The sequence below is a fragment of the Grampus griseus genome, assembly GCF_964374135.1.
Source record: "Grampus griseus genome assembly, chromosome: 18".
NCBI lineage: Eukaryota > Metazoa > Chordata > Mammalia > Artiodactyla > Delphinidae > Grampus > Grampus griseus.
In genome coordinates, this window is record NC_139012.1 from 72,180,646 (window position 1) to 72,199,431 (window position 18,786).

The 18,786-nt window shown below is 41.2% G+C and overlaps 1 protein-coding gene and 1 long non-coding RNA gene across 6 annotated transcripts in view; one reads left to right on the forward strand and one right to left on the reverse strand.

Annotated features, from left to right (window-relative positions):
* LOC309836074 overlaps positions 1-708 on the forward strand; it is a 112,784-nt gene extending 112,076 nt beyond the window's left edge. The window contains exon 3 of the long non-coding RNA XR_014298091.1: positions 318-708. This is a non-coding gene — a long non-coding RNA (uncharacterized lncRNA). The remainder of the gene's footprint in view (positions 1-317) is intronic.
* Positions 1-18,786, reverse strand: part of B3GLCT (beta 3-glucosyltransferase) — a 108,706-nt gene that overhangs the window by 7,613 nt on the left and 82,307 nt on the right. For 2 of the 5 annotated variants that reach the window (XM_082675860.1, XM_082675861.1), the window contains 3 exons: positions 17,287-17,386; positions 10,693-10,812; positions 1,929-2,073 (listed from right to left, as the gene is read on the reverse strand). In XM_082675860.1, the coding sequence (XP_082531986.1) occupies positions 1,929-2,073; positions 10,693-10,812; positions 17,287-17,386 (365 nt within the window). Of the gene's footprint in view, positions 1-1,928; positions 2,074-10,692; positions 10,813-17,286; positions 17,387-18,519; positions 18,753-18,786 lie in introns of those variants that run through there. The other 3 variants (XR_014298089.1, XR_014298090.1, XM_082675862.1) reach the window with 3 other exon arrangements.

An 18,786-nucleotide genomic window follows, 5' to 3' on the forward strand; every position in this document is an offset into this window, starting at 1 on the left:
TATCTGAGCTTGTTTCCAAATGCCTGCTCTAACTTACCAGGAACCCTAGATTTTATCTCTTTTTAATATGAACAAATACACTGTTTGGACCAGTGTTCAAACATTACAAATGGAAAGTAATGTCCAAATCAGAGCAAACTCTCTTAAAAGAGGCTTAAGAATTAGAAGATAAAGCAGTGTCTGTTGGGGAGGATACATTTTGAGCATACTTTATGACTTTGGAAAGGTTTAAAATTTATTATGTGAATTAGAGAAATCAAGAGTTCTAAAGTATGGGAAACAACAATTGAAAAAAATTTTTTTAATTATCTTCAAAGGACTTTTACATAAGGAGAAAAGAAAGAAGGAAAATAATCCTTATCATTTAGTAACGTATCCCTCCCTAAGTGAAAAAGGCTGCTATGAAAACCTAAGACCGAGTCTTCCCTGGTGGCGCAGTGGTTAAGAATCCGCCTGCCAACACAGGGGACACGGGTTCAACCCTGGCCCGGAAAGATCCCACATGCCGCGGAGCAACTAAGCCCATGCGCCACAACTGCTGAAGCCCACAGGCCTCGAGCCTGTGCTCCTCAACAAGAAAAGCCACTGCGATGAGAAGCCCGCGCACCACGACGAAGAGTAGCCCCCGCTCGCCGCAATTACAGAAAGCCTGCGCGCAGCAACGAAGACCCAACTCAGCCAGAAATAAATAAATAAATAATAAAATAAATAAAAACCTAAGACTATGATAGTAACAATGATAAATTATTTCCCTTATACACCAACAGTTTTAATTACCCTTCCTTTCTGTGAGTGCAACATTATGAGAGAGAGGGTAAGAGAGAATAACTTGCTCTTCTAAGTCCTATAATACCACACATAGGCTCAAGGTTTTAAAACATGGCAAAGTGCCTTCTGACTAGTACCAGGAGGGAGGTTTCTCATACATTTCTTATTAAGGTCTATCTTTATCTTTCCTTGCAGTCCTCAAGAATGCAGAAATGGATTCTGCCTTTCTTGGTAATGCAAGCACTTTCTTTGCCTCCTTCAAGTGATCTCCTATAGTGCTATTTCTGTCACGCCCAATTCTCTATATGGCTATAATAGCGCTTGCTACTGGTTACTAAGTAAAGCATGAAGACTATATTTTCAATGTAAGGGAGGGCACTTAAAATACCTATGCATTCAAATTTCAAAAAGCTTTGATTTCTTAAAGGAGAGCATTAAGTGAATGTGGGCTCTGGTTATTTTTAGTACAGATATATCTGCTATTATTCTTACAGCATCAGGATAGTCACTGATCAGAATACTCACTAACCCAATTCTTCAAAAAAGAAACTACTAAAATGATTGCAAAAGGATTCCCTTCTTACCCCACACTGCAGGATGGTGAAACTATTAGCACCAACCACCTCTGGTAAACATCATCTCTTCTATAACCCCCAGAGTATATGCTTATTGAGATACTATACTGAAATTTAATTAGGTTTAGTCTGTCAGTTTAATAGCAACCAAAGGGGAGAAAGCCCATTAGACAGTGTAAGGACGGAGGACAGTTTAGAACTGCAAACACTTGGTGGCTAGCGGGACAACATTAGGTCAGTCCTGTATATTTTTAAATAGCATCTGATAATTTTTAAATACCATCCATTTTTTTTTAACTCAAAGTAAAAAAAAGAACAGCTTTTACCTGAGCCTACAGGCAAGGATGCTGGCCAAACACCATTTCATGTTTTAGATGTTTCTGCGTTCCATCTTCATGCTGTACCTGGTACAGCATCAACCCTCTGCACGAAGAGGTCTGTTAAGGATTTCCCCCTGGAGCCTGTCCACACAGTTCTTAAGACTGCTTCCAGAAGAACAGGGGAGGGGAAAGTAGTAGTACCTTCAAGTGAGAAGAAGAAGCCCCCTCTCTCCCTCTGAGGTAGGAATAAAAACATTTTTCTCACCTGATGGAAGAGAGGGCTGTGTGTCACAGGGACTCCTAACCCACTGAAGCACATCCCCAGGACCATATCATCTGGAGCGTCATTGCTGTAGCAGCGACACTTGCTGGCAAGAAGTCTCCTGATTGCCTCTCTGCTGAAGACCATCCTGGGGGAAGCCAGAGCAGACAGAGAAGGCGGTTAGCTCCTCACAACCGGTAATCTCAATAAGGAGACAGAGTTCAGAGCCACATTTCTGATAAAGATGTTGACATCAGCAGTGTTTTATATTTGTTATTCTGAGGAAAATGTTTCTGTGTTTCTATGAAAGGAAAAGCACTTTTAAATATGTCTGCCTATATAATAGGCAATTTTATTTCTTTATATATACCCTATACACTAACACTTGGCAGTGTTCTTTTTCTAGTATGTCACTGGAAAATTAGAATAATTCTTAAGTTTACACACTCTCGATGAGATCAGTAACAAAATCCGCCAACATTCCCAGCAGGTAGATGGGCCCAGAAATACTAGGTACCTCAGTTATACAGGTGACGACTGACAATGAGAGCAAATCTAATTGAAAAAAACCATGCATGGTCCAAGTGATTCCAGTCCACAGAAGCTTCCTTTAGGTAATTTCGAGAAAGGGGGAAAAAAAGAGAGAGAGAGGGAGAAAGAGATTGATTTGCCTCAAATAGTGCTAAGACGCTGCTTGACCAGATACGTTGGGTACTTTCTGGTGGAACTCACAGCCATCCCCACCTTTCTGTGCTCTCCTCAGCACTGCAGGAGGCTAGAAACTCTACAGTATTTTCCAGACTCCCTGGCCAGATGGGTCCTGGCTTCATCCTGACGACAAAGGGCCCAGTACTGGGGGAGGCCGTCTGCTTCTGGCTCTGGTGGTCTCTGCGGCAGAGACAGGTGATGGGGCGTGGGTAGCCACAGGCTCCAGCACAGCCGGCACGGGATGGCAGAGCGTCGGTGATGGTCCCAAAGCAGCCGTGACCTGGAGCCCATCCCAGGTCTGCCCCAGATGCAGTGCTGTTAACCCGAGAGTAGCAGCGGCCACAGCAACCCACACCAATAGGCCCCAGAAACCAGCACCCTTTGCTCCTTCAGCCTCAGAGGCAACAGTGCTTCCTATAGTTGCTGAGCTCTGGGGAAAGCCACCTGCTCCCTCTTATTCCTCTGGCCCTTTCCAATACATTTGTACCAAGTTCCTGCAATAAATTCTCTTTTAAAAAATATAGACTGGTTTCTGCTTTCCCTTCTGGTCCTAGAGTAGTAATGGATCTTCTCATATCATGAATAACCCAATAGCTCATAGGGCTGATACGGTTCACAAGTTCATTCCCAATAAGCAACAACTTTCTTGACGGCAAAACTATCTAGAATTTATCCATATATTCCCATAGCCAAATACAGGGTCTCACATACAGTAAGCCCTTAGTAAAAGTCTAATGATCCAACAAGTGAGAACAAAGCTGCCTCTGCAGAGCTCTTCCCCAGGGAGGGAGAGTTCTATGAATCAGTCTAGTCGGGAAGGAAAGAGGACAGAGCACGTGAGCACGATCCCTGACGCACACATGTCGATTCCTGCTCAGCTGGGCTCACAGTTCAGTGCCATGTAACTAACACCAGCGACCACGGCTGGTGATGCAGCGACACGGAAGTCACTCCCTGCCCGTGCTGAGATGTCAGAAGACGGGATGGAATATGACCAAACAGGAGGAAAAAGAAGCTCTTTGTTTAAGGTGATACAAGGAAATATGACCGTACAAGAAGGAAAAAAAAAAGTGCTTATGACCTATACGACAGGGAAAACTGCAAGTTTGAAAACTCACCGTAAAATGCCTCTCTCTTAAAAATCTAGTGTCCTTCAGTGACTCAGGGCCTCACACCTACGTGCCGAGCCAAATTCCTGCTCTACTGACCAATCCCAGGAAAGAGCCTGTGTGAGGGGACGTGTGTTCACCCTAAACAGACATTTCCCTTAAAGTGTCTGCCTGATGCCGTCAAGGAAAGTTTCACAGGTAACTAATTGTCCCAGTCACAGCGGGCATCTCGTCCTCTCAAACCCTATTTGAATAAAAATGCTTCTCTTCTGCCAGCATCCAGTAGAACAAAAAAGAAAAGGAAAGCCTTTCACTTTGGCCTGCTCTACCCACCCCCCCCACCCCCAAAAAGAAAAATTACCAGTTACAGCACAGTATGTCTGTTCTGCCAACTTTTAAATATTAAAAAGATGTTGATCAATAAAACCAAGAGCTGGTTCTTCGAAAGGGTAAACACAATTGACAAACCTCTGGTCAGGCTCACCAAGAAGAAAAGAGACAGAAACCCAATAAAAAGAAATGAAAAAGGAGAAATCTCAATCGATACTACAGAAATACAAATAACCATAAGGGAATACTATGAACAATTATATGCCAACAAATTTGACAACCTAGAAGAAATGGACAACTTTCTAGAAACACACAGCCTACCAAAACTGAATCAAGAAGAAACAGATAATTCGAACAGACCTATCACTAGAAGTGAAATAGAATCTGTAATAAAAAAATAAATAAATTAAAAAAAAACTCCCTACAACCAAAAGTCCAGGACAAGATAGCGTCATGGGCAAATTATACCAAACACGCAAATAACTTATACCGATCCTTCTCAAACTCTTCCAAAACATTGCAGAGGCGAGAACATTCCCAAAGACATTCTATGAAGCCACCATCACCGTGATACCAAAACCAGACAGACACCACCAGAAAAGAAAATTACAGGCCAGTATCTTTGATGAATATAGATGCAAAAATTCTCAACAAAATGTTAGCAAACTGAATCCAACAACACATAAAAAAGATCATAGGGCTTCCCTGGTGGCGCAGTGGTTGAGAGTCCGCCTGCCGATGCAGGGGACACAGGTTCGTGCCCCGGTCCGGGAAGATCCCACATGCTGCGGAGTGGCTGGGCCCGTGAGCCATGGCCACTGAGCCTGTGCATCCGGAGCCTGTGCTCCGCAACGGGAGAGGCCACAGCAGTGAGAGGCCCACAGACCGCAAAAAAAAAAAAAAAAAAAAGATCATACACCATGACCAAGTGGGATTCATCCCAAGTTCACAAGGATGGTTCAACATATGCAAATTAATCAGTGTAATACACCACATAAACAAAAGAAAAGTAAAAAACCACACGATCATCTCACTAGATGCAGAAAAAGCATTTGACAGAATTCAACATCCATTCATGATAAAAGCTCTTAGCAAAGTGGGTATAAAGGGAACATATCTCAACATAATAAAAGCCATTTATGACAAACCCACAGCCAATATAATACTCAACAGTGAAAAGCTGAAAGCCTTCCTGCTAAAATCTGGAACAAGACAAGGATGTCCACTCTTACCACTTCTATTCAACATAGTATTGGAAGTCCCAGCCACAGCTATCAGACAAGAAAAAGAAATAAAAGGTATCCATATTGGAAGGGAAGAGGTAAAACTGTCACTATATGCAAAGGACATCATACCATATATAGAAAACCCTAAAGACTCCACACAAATACAGCTAGATCTAATAAATGAATTCAGCAAAGTAGCAGGATACAAGATTAACATTCAGAAATTGGCTGCATTTCTTTACACTAACAATGAAATATCAGGAAGGGAATTAAAAAAAAAAAAACAATACCTTTTAAAATCACACCAAAAAAATAAAATACCTGGGAATAAACCTGACCAAGAAGGTGAAAGACTTATATGCTGAGAATTATAAAACATTAATAAAGGAAATTAAAGAGGATTCAAAGAAATGGAAAGATATCCCATGCTCTTAGATTGGAAGAATTAGTATTGTTAAAATGGCAATACTACTCAAAGCAATCAACAGATTTAATGTAATCCCTATCAAATTACCCATGACATTTTTCACAGAACTAGAACAAATAATCCAAAAATTTACATAAAACCAAAAAGAAAAAAAAACCAGAATTGCCAAAGCAATCCTGAGGGGGAAAAAACAAACCAGGAGGTATAACTCTCCCAGGCTTCAGACAATACTACAAAGCTACAGTAATCAAAACAGTGTGGTATTGGTACAAAAACAGACATACGGATCAATGGAACAGAATAGCGAGCCCAGAAATAAACCCACACACCTACAGTCAATTAATCTTCAACAAAAGAGACAAGAATATAAAATGGGAAAAACATATGAAAATGTGTTTCCCAGTCTCTTCAGCAAGTGATGCTGGGAAAGTTGGACAGCTGCATGTAAATCACTGAAGTTATTAGAACACACCCTCACACCATGCACACACACAAAAAACAAACCTCAAAATGGCTTAAAGACTTAAAACATAAGACATGACACCATAAAAGTCCTAGAAGAAAACATAGGCAAAATATTCTCTAACATATATCGCACCAGTGTTTTCTTAGGTCAGTCTCCCAAGGCAATAGAAATAAAAGCAAAAATAAACAAATGAGACCTAGTCAAACTTACAAGCTTTTGCACAACAAAGGAAACCTTAAAAAAAATGAAAAGACAACCTACAGAATGGGAGAAAATATTTGCAAATGACGCAACCGATAAGGGCTTAATCTCCAAAATATACAGACAGCTCACACAACTCAACAACAAAAAAACAACCCAATCGAAAAATGGACAGAAGACCTTAATAGACATTCCTCCAAAGAAGACATATAGATGGCCAGTAGGCACAGGAGAAGATGCTCAACGTCACTAACTATTAGAGAAATGCAAATCAAAACTACAAAACTACAAATCAAAACTTCACACTGGTCGGAATGGCCATCATTAAAAAGTCTACAAATAACAAATGCTGGAGAGGGTGTGGAGAAAAGGGAACCCTCTTACACTGTTGGTGTGAATGTAAATTCACACCGTGGAAAACAGTTATGGAGGTTCCTCAGAAACTTAAAAATAGAGTTACCATATGACCCAGCAGTCCTACTCCTGGGCATATACCCAGACAAAACTATAATTCAAAAAGATACATGCCCCCCTATATTCACAGCAGCACTATTCACAATAGCCAAGACATGGAAACAACTAAAATGCCCATCGACAGAGGAATGGATAAAGAAGATGTGGTACATATATACAATGGAATACTACTCAGCCATAAAAAAACACAAAATAATGCCATTTGTAGCAACATGAATGCAACTAGAGATTATCATACTAAGTGAAGTCAGAAAAAGAAAGACAAATACCGTATGATATCACTTATATGTGGAATCTAAAATATGGAACAAATGAACCTATCTACAAAACAGAAACAGACTCACAGACATAGAGAATAGACTTGTGTTTGCCAAGGGGGCGGGGGGAAGGAGAGGGATGGACTGGGAGTTTGGGATTAGCAGATGCAAACTCTTATATTTAGAATGGCTAAACAACAAGGTCCTCCTGTATAGCACAGGAACTATATCCAGTCTCCTGGGATAAACCATAATGGAAAAGAATATAAAAAAAGAATGTATATATGTGTATAGCTGAGTCACTCTGCTGTACAGCAGAAATTAGCACAACACTGTAAATCAACTATACATCAATTAAAAAAAATTAAAAGAATGTTAATAAAAAACAGATGTTGAAAGGCTGTAAGACTAATAATATGACTTCCTTTAATATACAATATACTAATTTTAAAAATAAGAAAAACTGAAATGAGAGGCAGGGATTTGCCCAAGGGAATACCTGCAAATCAAGAACAGCCATGCAGCGTAGCAACAAACACACACCACGTACAGAAGATAAACTGCATCGTCAGAAACGGGCCTGCCCCCCTGGACTCCTAGCAGATGAACGCGGGTCACGGCCGCCTCTTTGGGCAACACTGCCAGGGCCTCTTCATCCTGACCACAGCTTCCTACCCAAATATATGTAAGGAAGTATTTTCAAAAAAGAAAACAGTTATTGAACTAATTGTTATTGAACTAATAGTTATTGAACTAATCCTCCAAATACCCAAACTTTCAAGAAGTAAGCAGCAAAGCGGAAAACAGACACTTGGATTCAAATAGTACAAAGGTCTCATTTTCCAAACAATAGAGTACCTACACATAAATCCCTGGAGTCCACACTCCTGGGTTAGCGCTGATGAGTGGGGCTGAAGAGGGGTGGTTTAAGGCAATGGTTTTCAAAAACCTATTTGACTATAACACAGTGAGAAAACAAGAAACAGTTCATATGCAACCATTTGTGTTTTGTATATGTGTGTGTATGTGTATAAAAACTGGAAAAATATCACATAACAATAATACTCTTACTACATGTGATGTACACGATATATCTGTTATTCTATTCCATTCTGAATTTCATTATTTTTAAATGATGGTATGATCCATTAATTGGTTTTACCATCCATTAGTTGATCCTGACTTGCTGATTAAAAAAAAAAGCTGATTCTTAAGCTAGATGACCAGAAAAGTCTCTTGTAATATTAGAGAAACTCTTATGTCTGCAGCTTTTATCAATGGTAGATATAAGACAATCTCATGAAGAATGTTTCTGCATCTTTGTAAAGTGCTACTAAGAACAGAATATTACACTGGTCAATGTTATGTAAAGATTAGTACCAGTGTTCACGCATCTATTTATTCATTTATCCCTTGTATCCTGTAAAAAATGAGTCCCCATGCTAGGAAGGGGGAATGGAATGGGAAAGGAGACTCAGGTGCTGCCTTCAAATAATTCATAATCTGGGTGGAAAACAAAAAAGTAAATAGGCAATTAGATGATAATGGTTTGTATAATATGCTATGAAGGTATATTAGAAAGGTATCAAACCCAGATTTCAGGGGCTGGACTAGGCCGAAGGCTTCCAGGAATAAGTAACTGATAGCGCTATCAAGTCCAAATGAAGGAGGATTGGCCAGGTGACAGGCAGAAGGCGGGGGTGAGGGACAGTGCGGTGTACAGACCAGCAGACGCCATATCTGAGCGGAGGAGTTAAAAAAATAGTGCCTCTGAGGAACTGAAACAGGTTCAGCACAAATTCTTTTAAGATGAGGGTGCAGATAAATGAGGCTAAGAAGCTAGAACAGCGTCTGCCGAGATCACAAGAGGCCTGGTGAGCCTCAGCAAGGAATTTGGACTTAACGTTCTGACGGCAACGAGAGGTTATAAAAGGATGTGAAAGACTTTAACTCCCCTGGTAACACAAAGAAAAATCCAAATAAAATAAAAATCACATTAACCTATGGAACTGTTGAAGAGATGGATGACATGAAGCCTAGGTGCTTCCAGGGAGGAGCCCTTCCCGGGGGAGCCCTTCCCGGGGGAGCCGCAAGCGGGCAAAGTGAGTCTGGGGGCGGGAAGGCGGAAGGGAAGACCCGCTAGAGACTCCAGCTCCACGGCCTCAGGAGCGCACCCGGGACGCTGGGAATTAGGCCAACAAGAGGTGGTTAAAATTGAGCCCTGACCCAGATCAACGTGACTCTGGTTGAAATCTGAACGATTATCTCCCAGTCAGATGACAAAAGTAGGAAAGAGTTCGCACTCAAATCCACGGGAAGGCAGCGCAGGCCCCCGAGTAGGGGAGCGAGAGGACCAGGTGCTTTCAGAGAAGCCGTGTGACCACGGCGCGGAGGACAGCACGGAGCGGAGGACGACGACGAGCAGGGAGACCAGGCGGCTGTGGCCGTTCCTTCCGGGTTCAAAGGATTAGCACCTTCCTGCTACAAAACGTACAACCCCCGGTACAAAGAACAGGGCCGGCGCCTCACCCGGGAAACTAATGCATCACCATAAGCCTGCAAAGAGCTGGAACCTTTTTTTTTTTAACGAGGATGAGCTCAATACGCCTTGGCTTTACGCTTTAGTCTCTTCTCAAAGGCCTCTGTGGACCTCTGTCTTCTATTGCTAATGGAGGATCAACCTTAGCACTGGATCAGCAAAGATCAGTACTCCTGCCCAGGCCTGGTCATCACTAGGAAAGGGTCACCTCAGTAACAATGCTGCAGTCACCACTGAACGGGCCAGAGCAAACCAGAACTCCTGGAATACGACCCCGCAGTAGCAGTCCTGCAGCAGGAATGGTTCTAATCTAGGAGATCGCAAGGTAAGAATATAAAGTCCTAGCCTTCAGAAGTCTACAATCCAGTGCCCAGAATGTTGCTCAGCACATAGTGGACATTCAACAAAAACCTGCTGAATAAATTTAAATCACTATAGTGGATAACAAGACTCTCCCTAAATACCCCAATAGCAAAGACTATAGAAATAATAGAACCGACTGACTGCTCGATTGATTTACTCACATAAATCAAATCAAAAATCTTTCCCCATAAGAGATTAGGCAGATGCTTATTTAAAAGCAGTGATGTTTAACTGTTATTTAAACCCTAAAAATCCCACACAAATATCACTTAATTGCTTAAGTCTAAACTTCTGTACCACTCTTTTCCCACATGTGATTTATAAGCACCAGGTAATTAAAAAGTCTAATGACTTATTTTCTGAAATTAATATCCAAAACTTTTTGCATTTAGACTATCAAAACTAACTGGCTTCCTAGAAGCACTCACGACTAAAGGGACATTTCTACCAAGTTCCCTGACATACATTTATATACTGTCTCTTCAAGGAGTAAAATATTCTTCACTGTGGGTTCTTTTTAATGTTCACTTTCCTATTATAGTAGCAGCTCCCACTGACAGAACACCTGCATATCAGTATAGATCCCATGGCCACAGACCCATCTCTGCATCCTGGAAGCGGAAGTGTAATGTCGTGAGTGTCTGCAGAAAGCCATGCTCATAGTTACCCTCCTCCTCCTGTGACGTAGCTGTAGCCGCCGGTGCCCAGGCCGTAGCCGTAACGCTCTCCCAGAAACACGGGTTCACTGGCGTCGTAACAGCTCAGCAGGTGCTGGAGCCTGGAGATGCTAAGGTTCCCAAGGGAATAGAAGCGATAATCACTTAATTCAAATGCATTTTCAGAGTAAATATTTCATGGTTCTTACAGCCCACTGGTTATATTATGCAATACAATATGGAAGTCATTTAGAGATGAAATTCAAGAGATTTACAGAAGAAAGATTTTTTTAAAAAAGAAAAAAAATTGAACACTGTGCATTACTGGAAACAGGAGAGGAACTGAGAAACAAGGGCCTCCTCTCCAGTGTTACCAAGCCCCTGCCGGGCGTGGCTGCCTCCTGTGGGTGGGCAGGGCGGCAGGTGTCCTGGCTCACTTCCACCAGTCCTGCTCACCACTGAGCGTGAACTAATCATCACACCTTTTCAAGTGCACTTGGTATTTTAAAATCTTCTTCATGGCTAAAAAAGGAACTTTTGAAGTATAGATGAGGTCCATGTCAGGCAGGGAGCCAGCAGGTAGGGAAGAGTGTGTGAGCAGCAAAGCTTTCCAGGAAACCTTCAGATTATGATGCACCACTGTGCTTCAATGAGCTTCCCTAATCTACGCTCTTTTGTGTCTATTTGTTTATACCTCTGGCCCCTATGCTTCTTTGTCGTGTCTTGCAAAGGGCCTTGAGAATATCCATGAGCTGCTCAGAAGAATGCCAGCAACTATGGCTGCTGCAAGGATGAGAAAAAAAGATTTCATAGGAAAATAAAATCTATAAATATTTTGTTTTAAGTGGAGACAAAGGTTGATGTTAAGAAAGGCTAGTTTTCCCATGTTTTAAGAACTTCTGTCACTTCCAAATGCCCTGTAAAGTCCTTCTACCATTTCTTCTAATTTAGAGCTTCTCAGGTCATACACACCAAATCCTAGCTTCCCTCATGTTATTAATCAGCGTGCTTGAAAAAAGTTTTTCCATGGCCGACCTTGGATTAAATACTTTTTATGCATGAAGGAAATTCCAGTGTTTCTCAAGCCTGTGACTCATGAGCATCGTGCATCTCTAAGAGCTCGATATGTCAAGCATTCCTCTCAATTACTAATCATGAATTCTTTTCTCAAGAGCAACATTAACATCTAGAACACTGCTGCTCTGGAGTCTCATTTTTCCTGTCTTTGAGAGGTACAGGAAGGGCCGTCTTTTCCATCTGTGCTTATGCATCTTACACCCAGCTAATAAAGCTGACGCTGAAAGAGAAGAAAACAAATTTGATGTATGAAAAAAAATTGCTTACAAGTGCGGTGCTCAGAGTCTCCAAGTTGACTGATCAGGTTTATATCTGCCTAAAGGTCAAGGGCTCTGATAATGGTGACAGTTTCTAAGTGGCCAGAAAGTGTTTGAAAACTACCCTATTTCTGACACAGAAGTTAAACATTCTAGGCTCCTAGTTTGGAATCAGTATTCAGGAAGTCATCTAATAAATACCTCTGCAGGGGAAAGCAAGGAAGGGTGTGGACACCTAGTAAATCACCATTCGGTCATGGAGAGACAAAGATCTCTAAGGAAATCGCAGCCTCTGCTTGGTAAAATGCTCCCTAAAAACCTCAGAGCCCCTTCTAGCGAATGCGTGAAGAAATGAGAAGTATTTCCCTCCTTCCTGCATATTGTAAAATTATCAATTAAGCCATAAACCCTCAATTTCTGAGGTTAAAATAACTAGGATTTAACATCTCATCCGGGTTTCTTTTCCTGGTAACATTAACCGTTTCCATATTTGCAAGATCATATTAAAGCTGAAGAGGCATAAGCTGAGCCTGACAACGATTACAACACGTCATATTTGGTAGAAACTGGAAATGTGGCCAAAGCAGGCAGATCTCCAGTTCAATCCAAGGGAACTGGCCACCGAACCAGGAAAAGAACTTCATTGAACAATCTGTTACCGTTTCGGGCAACCTGAGGCGCAGAAATGAACAGAAACAGTATGGAAATGTTCAAGTGCAATCAAAATTGCATTAATACATTTTAGTGCTTTATCATTCTCACTCAGTCTCTCTCTCTATATATATATATACACACACACACACACACATATCTGTATTATGCCCCTTCCCCCCCAAACACACCAATGTGTATATTCTAAGAACAGCGAAAGTCAGCCACCTCAGAAACTACCACTGACACAAGTTTCTTAAAAAGTTAACACACCTGTTATATGTCCCAACCATTCTGCTCCTCAGTATTTCGCCGAGATAAATGAGAGCAGATGACTATACAAAGACACGTACACAAAGGTTCACAGCAGCCTTAATTATAATCCAGAACTATGAACAGTGACACAGTGCTTGTATCTAAGCTAACACCCATTTTCCAATTTTATCGACTGACCCAATAACATTCTTTATAGCAATTTTTCCCTCCAATACAGGATGGAGCCCAGGATCCTTTACTGCATTTATTTATTATTCACTTTATTCTCCTTTAATCTGGAACAGTTCCTCAGCTTTTTGTCTTTCATGACATTGGTATTTTAAAATAATAAATGCCCCCGCACCCCCCTTTTTAATAGACTGATCTTCATCTTGGGTTCGTCTGATGTCTCCTCATAATAAAGGCAAGGTTACACATTCCCAGGTGCAGTATTATATAAGTGATGTTGTCTGGCATGTGGTGTCCACCTGTCCTCCAGTGGGAGTATCTATTTTGATCACACTGTGCTGCCTGGTGTCTCCCCTGGACACTTAGTTTTCCCTTTGCCATTTCTCAGGCTCCAGGCAGACACTTTTAACAACCAGCAAATATACTGGTCCTCATCAAAATTCACCCCGAGTTTAGCATCCATTAATGATTCTTGCGTGAATCCATCTTTACTATGCTGCTTACAAAGAGATGACTTTTCCAGCTCCATCATCACTCCACATTTATCAGTCAGAACCCCTCGTTAACCTGCTAGCTAGAGCCCGCCTGTTACGGACTGAATTATGTCCACAACCAAAATATTCATATATTGAAGGCTTAATCGGGGATGTGGCCGTATTTTGAGATGGGGTCTATAAGGAGGTAATGAAGGTTAAATGAGGTCGTAACGGTAGGACCCTGCCGTGACAGATTTAGTGTCTTTATAAGAAGAGACACCAGAGGGCGCTCTCTCCGTGGCACGCAAAGAAGAGGTCACGTGAGCACACACCACGCCGGTGGCCACCTTCACACCAGGAGAAGATGCCTCAGAAACCTCCCACGTCAGCCCCTTGATCTTTGACTTTTCCAGCCTCCAAAACTGTGAGAAATAAATTTGTCTTGTTTAAGTCGCCCAGTCTGTCATATTTTGTTATGGTGCCTGATCTGCCTCCTTTACTTACTTACCTATTTCTTTATCATAAGCATGGACTCCCTGATTCCTAATTTTAATGGTTGCTAATCCATTACCGTCCTTAATCACACTGATGCTCTTGTCCCAGATTCCGCCAAAGAGAACCTTTCCAAGCTCACTTCTGTGTCCTCTTGACATGCACTTTTCTTTTTTTTTTTTTCCTAAGCACTTCCTTACTCTCTGGTATAAAAAAGAATGTTCCAAATATCTTCTTGTATCTTCCTTGCCTCAGCCTTTAAATCAGTGATTTCTCTGAGACTGGTGCCTTTTCGTAGGAAAGTAGCAATATCAGTTCCGGTCGTTAGCTGCTCAGGGCTACGGGGGTATCTTTGCTTCTGGTCTTCTTTGGTGAGAAGGACTAGGAAGGGGTGTGTGTGTGTGTGTGCGCGTGCGTGACACACACACACACTTTGGCAATCATGAGTCTCAGAAATTATGAATTCTTGCAGATTTCTCCACTTCCAATCTTCCAGCCCTACCTTAGGCCTCTTCCTTGACCTGGCCCGTCCCATATCCTCCCACAGTGAGCACCACGGTTCCCAACCAACACTTACTCACCTACTCAGCCCCACAGTGTACCTAAAATGCCTTCAGAGTTGCTTCACCCACACGGCGACTGAAAACTCAGGAGCTGTCTGACATGCCCCCCTCCTCCCACCCCTGACTGAAGGTGTGTCTCTAAATCCTGTCTTCAGCTGTATTTGCATTAGTTATACTTTCCCTGTAGTGTGATTACGTTTTCATTTGAAATGCAGTTGGGTTCACTTGGTTCAGCTTTCTCCTCATCCTTGTTGATTTTTCTTGTCCTTACAGATTTATTTTATTTTTCAATAGGTAAAATATTAGCATGCTTCCCAAAGTCAAAACTAAACTAAGAGATAAACTCAGCAAAGGGTCACACACCCCCCCCACCCCATCTACCCGATCCTCCCGTCCACCCCTGTTTGGAAACTACTTCATGGTTTTCTGGCTTACCTGTCCATTTGTCTTTTGTACAGGTAAGTCTACATGGGTATGTTTTATTTCCCCCTCTTTCTTCCATACAGGGAAGCAAACTAAATACATTCTTGTGCACTTGGCTTTTTCCATGTAATGGTATCTTCTGGTAATCACTCAATACAATTTGATTTTTTTTTTTAAAGGAACCAAAATGTTGGTTCATTAGTTTGACCCTCTGCTTTTTTGACCTCTACCTCATTATTTCTGCATTTATCTTCATTATTATTTTCTTGTTTTGGGGGGGTTGACTTTGTGATTCTTTTCCTAACTTGTTGAGTTGGGAATTGAATTTTTTTATCTTTATTGTTCCCATTGGCTTGGCAAACCTTATCCATCCCTTTATTGTTAGACTGCTTGAATGATTATGTATCTTTCATATAAAGCATAGAGTTAGGGTTTGTTTTATGAGCCAATGTGAAAAGTTTGTTCTTTTATTAGGGGATTGAAACCCACTCACATTTTGTGATATGACTGATGTTTGATTTCAACACTACAATTATTTTAGGTTTGAATTATTATACATATTATACTATATGTACTGTGTTTCTTACTAACATTCTGGATATTAGAAAGTTTTCTTTTCCTGGTATTTATGTTCTATTTAACTTTTCATGTCTTACCATGCTTTTTCTCTTACTTGGTCTGTCAGTTTTACATCGGTATCCTTTGAATTCCATCCATTACCTGTACAATAGGCCATGATCTTATCCTATTGTCCTTTTTTTTTTTTTAAGTTGAATACTTTGTCAGAACATATAACATTTACATACTGTTATTTACCCATGTCCCTACCCCCGTTGTGCTTTTAGTTCTACAAGTTAAATACATGAAATGCTCACCATCAGTCGTTTTACCCAAATTTCATCTTAGTTGCATGAACTTCTTTCCCTAATATCAATATATTCCTTAGGAAGGGCACGTGTGTACACTAGTCCCTGAGTTTATGTGCTGAGAACCTTTTCTGCAGCCTCAATATTGAAGAACATCTTAACTGCGTATAAATCCGTGAGTCACAGTTTCTTTGTTGAAAGTGTCCCTCCACTGTTACCATACTTCTTGTGTTCTTCTGAGAAGTCTGACACCAGTCTAACCTTCTTGGTCTTTAGAGTATTTCATCACTTTGCCTAGAGACTCAGAGGACTTTATGATCAAAATCTTAACAGTTTTACTAGGATATGTGAAGAAGCTGATGATCCCAGGTCAGTTTTCCCTGGGACCTACTAGGCCCTTTCAAGATATAAATTAAGGTCTTCTTTTATTTCTGGTAATTTACATATTATTTCTGTTCTTTTGATTTTCGTCCATCAGGGACTCCAATTATACATGTGTTAGATTTCACTGCTTCCTCCATTTCAAACACAGACACTGTAAATGTTACTTTGTTGGGTGCTAGATGTTTTGTGTTTCTATAAATATTCTTGAGGTCTGTTCTTGGATGCAGGTCAATTACTTAGAAACCGTTTGGTCTTTGAGGGTCTTGCTTTAGTATTTGTTAGGTATGACCAAAGCACTGCTTAGTCTAGGGTTAGCTATTTCCCACTATTAAAGCAAGACCCTTCTACAAACTCTACCCAATACCTGTGAATCAAGGGTTTTCCAGTCTGGCTGGTGGGAAGAGGTACCATACTCAGCCCTCTGAGAGTGGTGGGCACCACTCCCTCTAATCACTCTGGTTGGTTCTTTCTCCAGCCTCCAGGAGTTTCCTCATACATATGCACTGACTAAACTCTACTGAATACTTAGGGCGCCCCTCCACAGGTCTGCAGTGTTCTCTTCCTATGCAGCTCTCTCCTTTCCAGTGCTCTGTCCTGCAAACTCTAACGGCCTTGGTCTCCCCAGACTCTCAGCATCATCACTTCAACTCAAGGGCTCAGCTGGATTCCACCTGGGTTCCCCTCCCTGAGCAGGGACGTGGAAACTCTCTACGACAGTTAGCTGGGGCAGTCATAGGACTCACCTCATTTGCTTCATGTGTCTCACTGATGACTGTCGTTTGTTGCCTAATATCAGTGTCTTAAAAACACTTATTTCATATATTGTGTCCTTTTTGGGGGTTGTTTCAGATGGGAGGGTAAATCCAGTCCCTGTTACTCCATCTTGGCCAGCGGCAGAAGTACCCATCACCGTTTCTGACTATGAATATATGTAGAATTTAAAGCCACCCTAGGACAGGGACGACTCCTTACCTTATTAATGTGTCATCATCCACAATGACTAACCATGCTATTCTGTCATAGCTGTGATTCAAAAATCTTTCCAAAATGGCAAATGTCTTTCCACAATGACCTAGGAAAGGTGAGAAGAAAACTTACAATGCATTATTTTCCTTAAAATATATATAATTCACTTGGAAACATTATTTTAGTTTTAAAGTGTTGTAAGTAAAAGTGTAAACACTGACATGCACCGTAAGAATTTGAAATTTTAAAAATTATCCTTTTCCAATTTCCATAGACATAGTGAACCAGGAAGAACATTAGAGATCTTGAAATCAAAGGCATTCATTTCACACATGAGGGACTGAAGACCTAGAGAGATGAGGGGAATTACACAAGGTCAAGTACAGGTAGGACTAGTATCTTCACGCCAGACATACAAGAAAATTGTAAGCCTCGAAGAAATTACAGGAGCCTGGCCATCTTTCCTTAGATCTACTTATTCTGAAGGGAAATATTAGAACCTCAAGCATCACAACCTTAGGGAAACAATGGTGCAAAAGTACAGTATTACACCTTCAATTATTTATTTTGTAAATATTTGCTATTAAGTTTCTAATATGCCAGACATGGTGGCCAGTTCTCAGATGTCACTAAAGATACAGTACTGAGTAAGACAGAGGCACAGTCCCTTAGATGCCAACGGATATCGAAGCTTTAATGGAAAATGCTGGGGCCAGGGTAGCAATAGAGTGCTTGGGAAGAGAACTCAAGTCGATAAAAAAGAATAAGCCCCTCTCTTCAACAAAGTATTTGGTGACACGATAGAGAATAAACCACTTGATTTAACCTTTATTTTCCTTATTCTTGATCTCTTTATGTATTTTTAACCATTATAGTATGTATTTTTGAAAGCCACCTCAAATTCCTTTTGGATAAAGTAGACTACAAATGTGAGCAATAATAAGGTCAGACTAAAAATAAATTAAGAAATCAAGTAAGGAGTGCACCAACAAATACGTGATTATTATAGTCAAAGTCTAAACAGCAAGGTTACAGAAACAAACAAACAAAAAAATTCAAACAAAAATCATTTTTCCAAAACAGACAGACTTAGTGATATGTTTACTAACCTTGTCAGAATAATTGATAACTACAGGAATGACGTATCTGATCTACACTGTACTTTTATCAATCAGGGCATATGAGCAACACTACCATAAAATAATCAAGATAAATTATAGAAGAAGATAATCAACTCACTTTTTTTTTTTCTTTCATAAAAGGGTTTGGAGAAACCAGAAAACTAAAGAAAAAACATGGCAGGAACACTGGATAAAAATTAAGATGAACAGGGCTTCCCTGGTGGCGCAGCGGTTGAGAGTCCGCCTGCCGATGCAGGGGACACGGGTTCGTGCCCCGGTCCGGGAGGATCCCACGTGCCGCGGAGCAGCTGGGCCCGTGAGCCATGGCCGCTGAGCCTGCGCGTCCGGAGCCTGTGCTCCGCAACGGAAGAGGCCACAGCAGTGA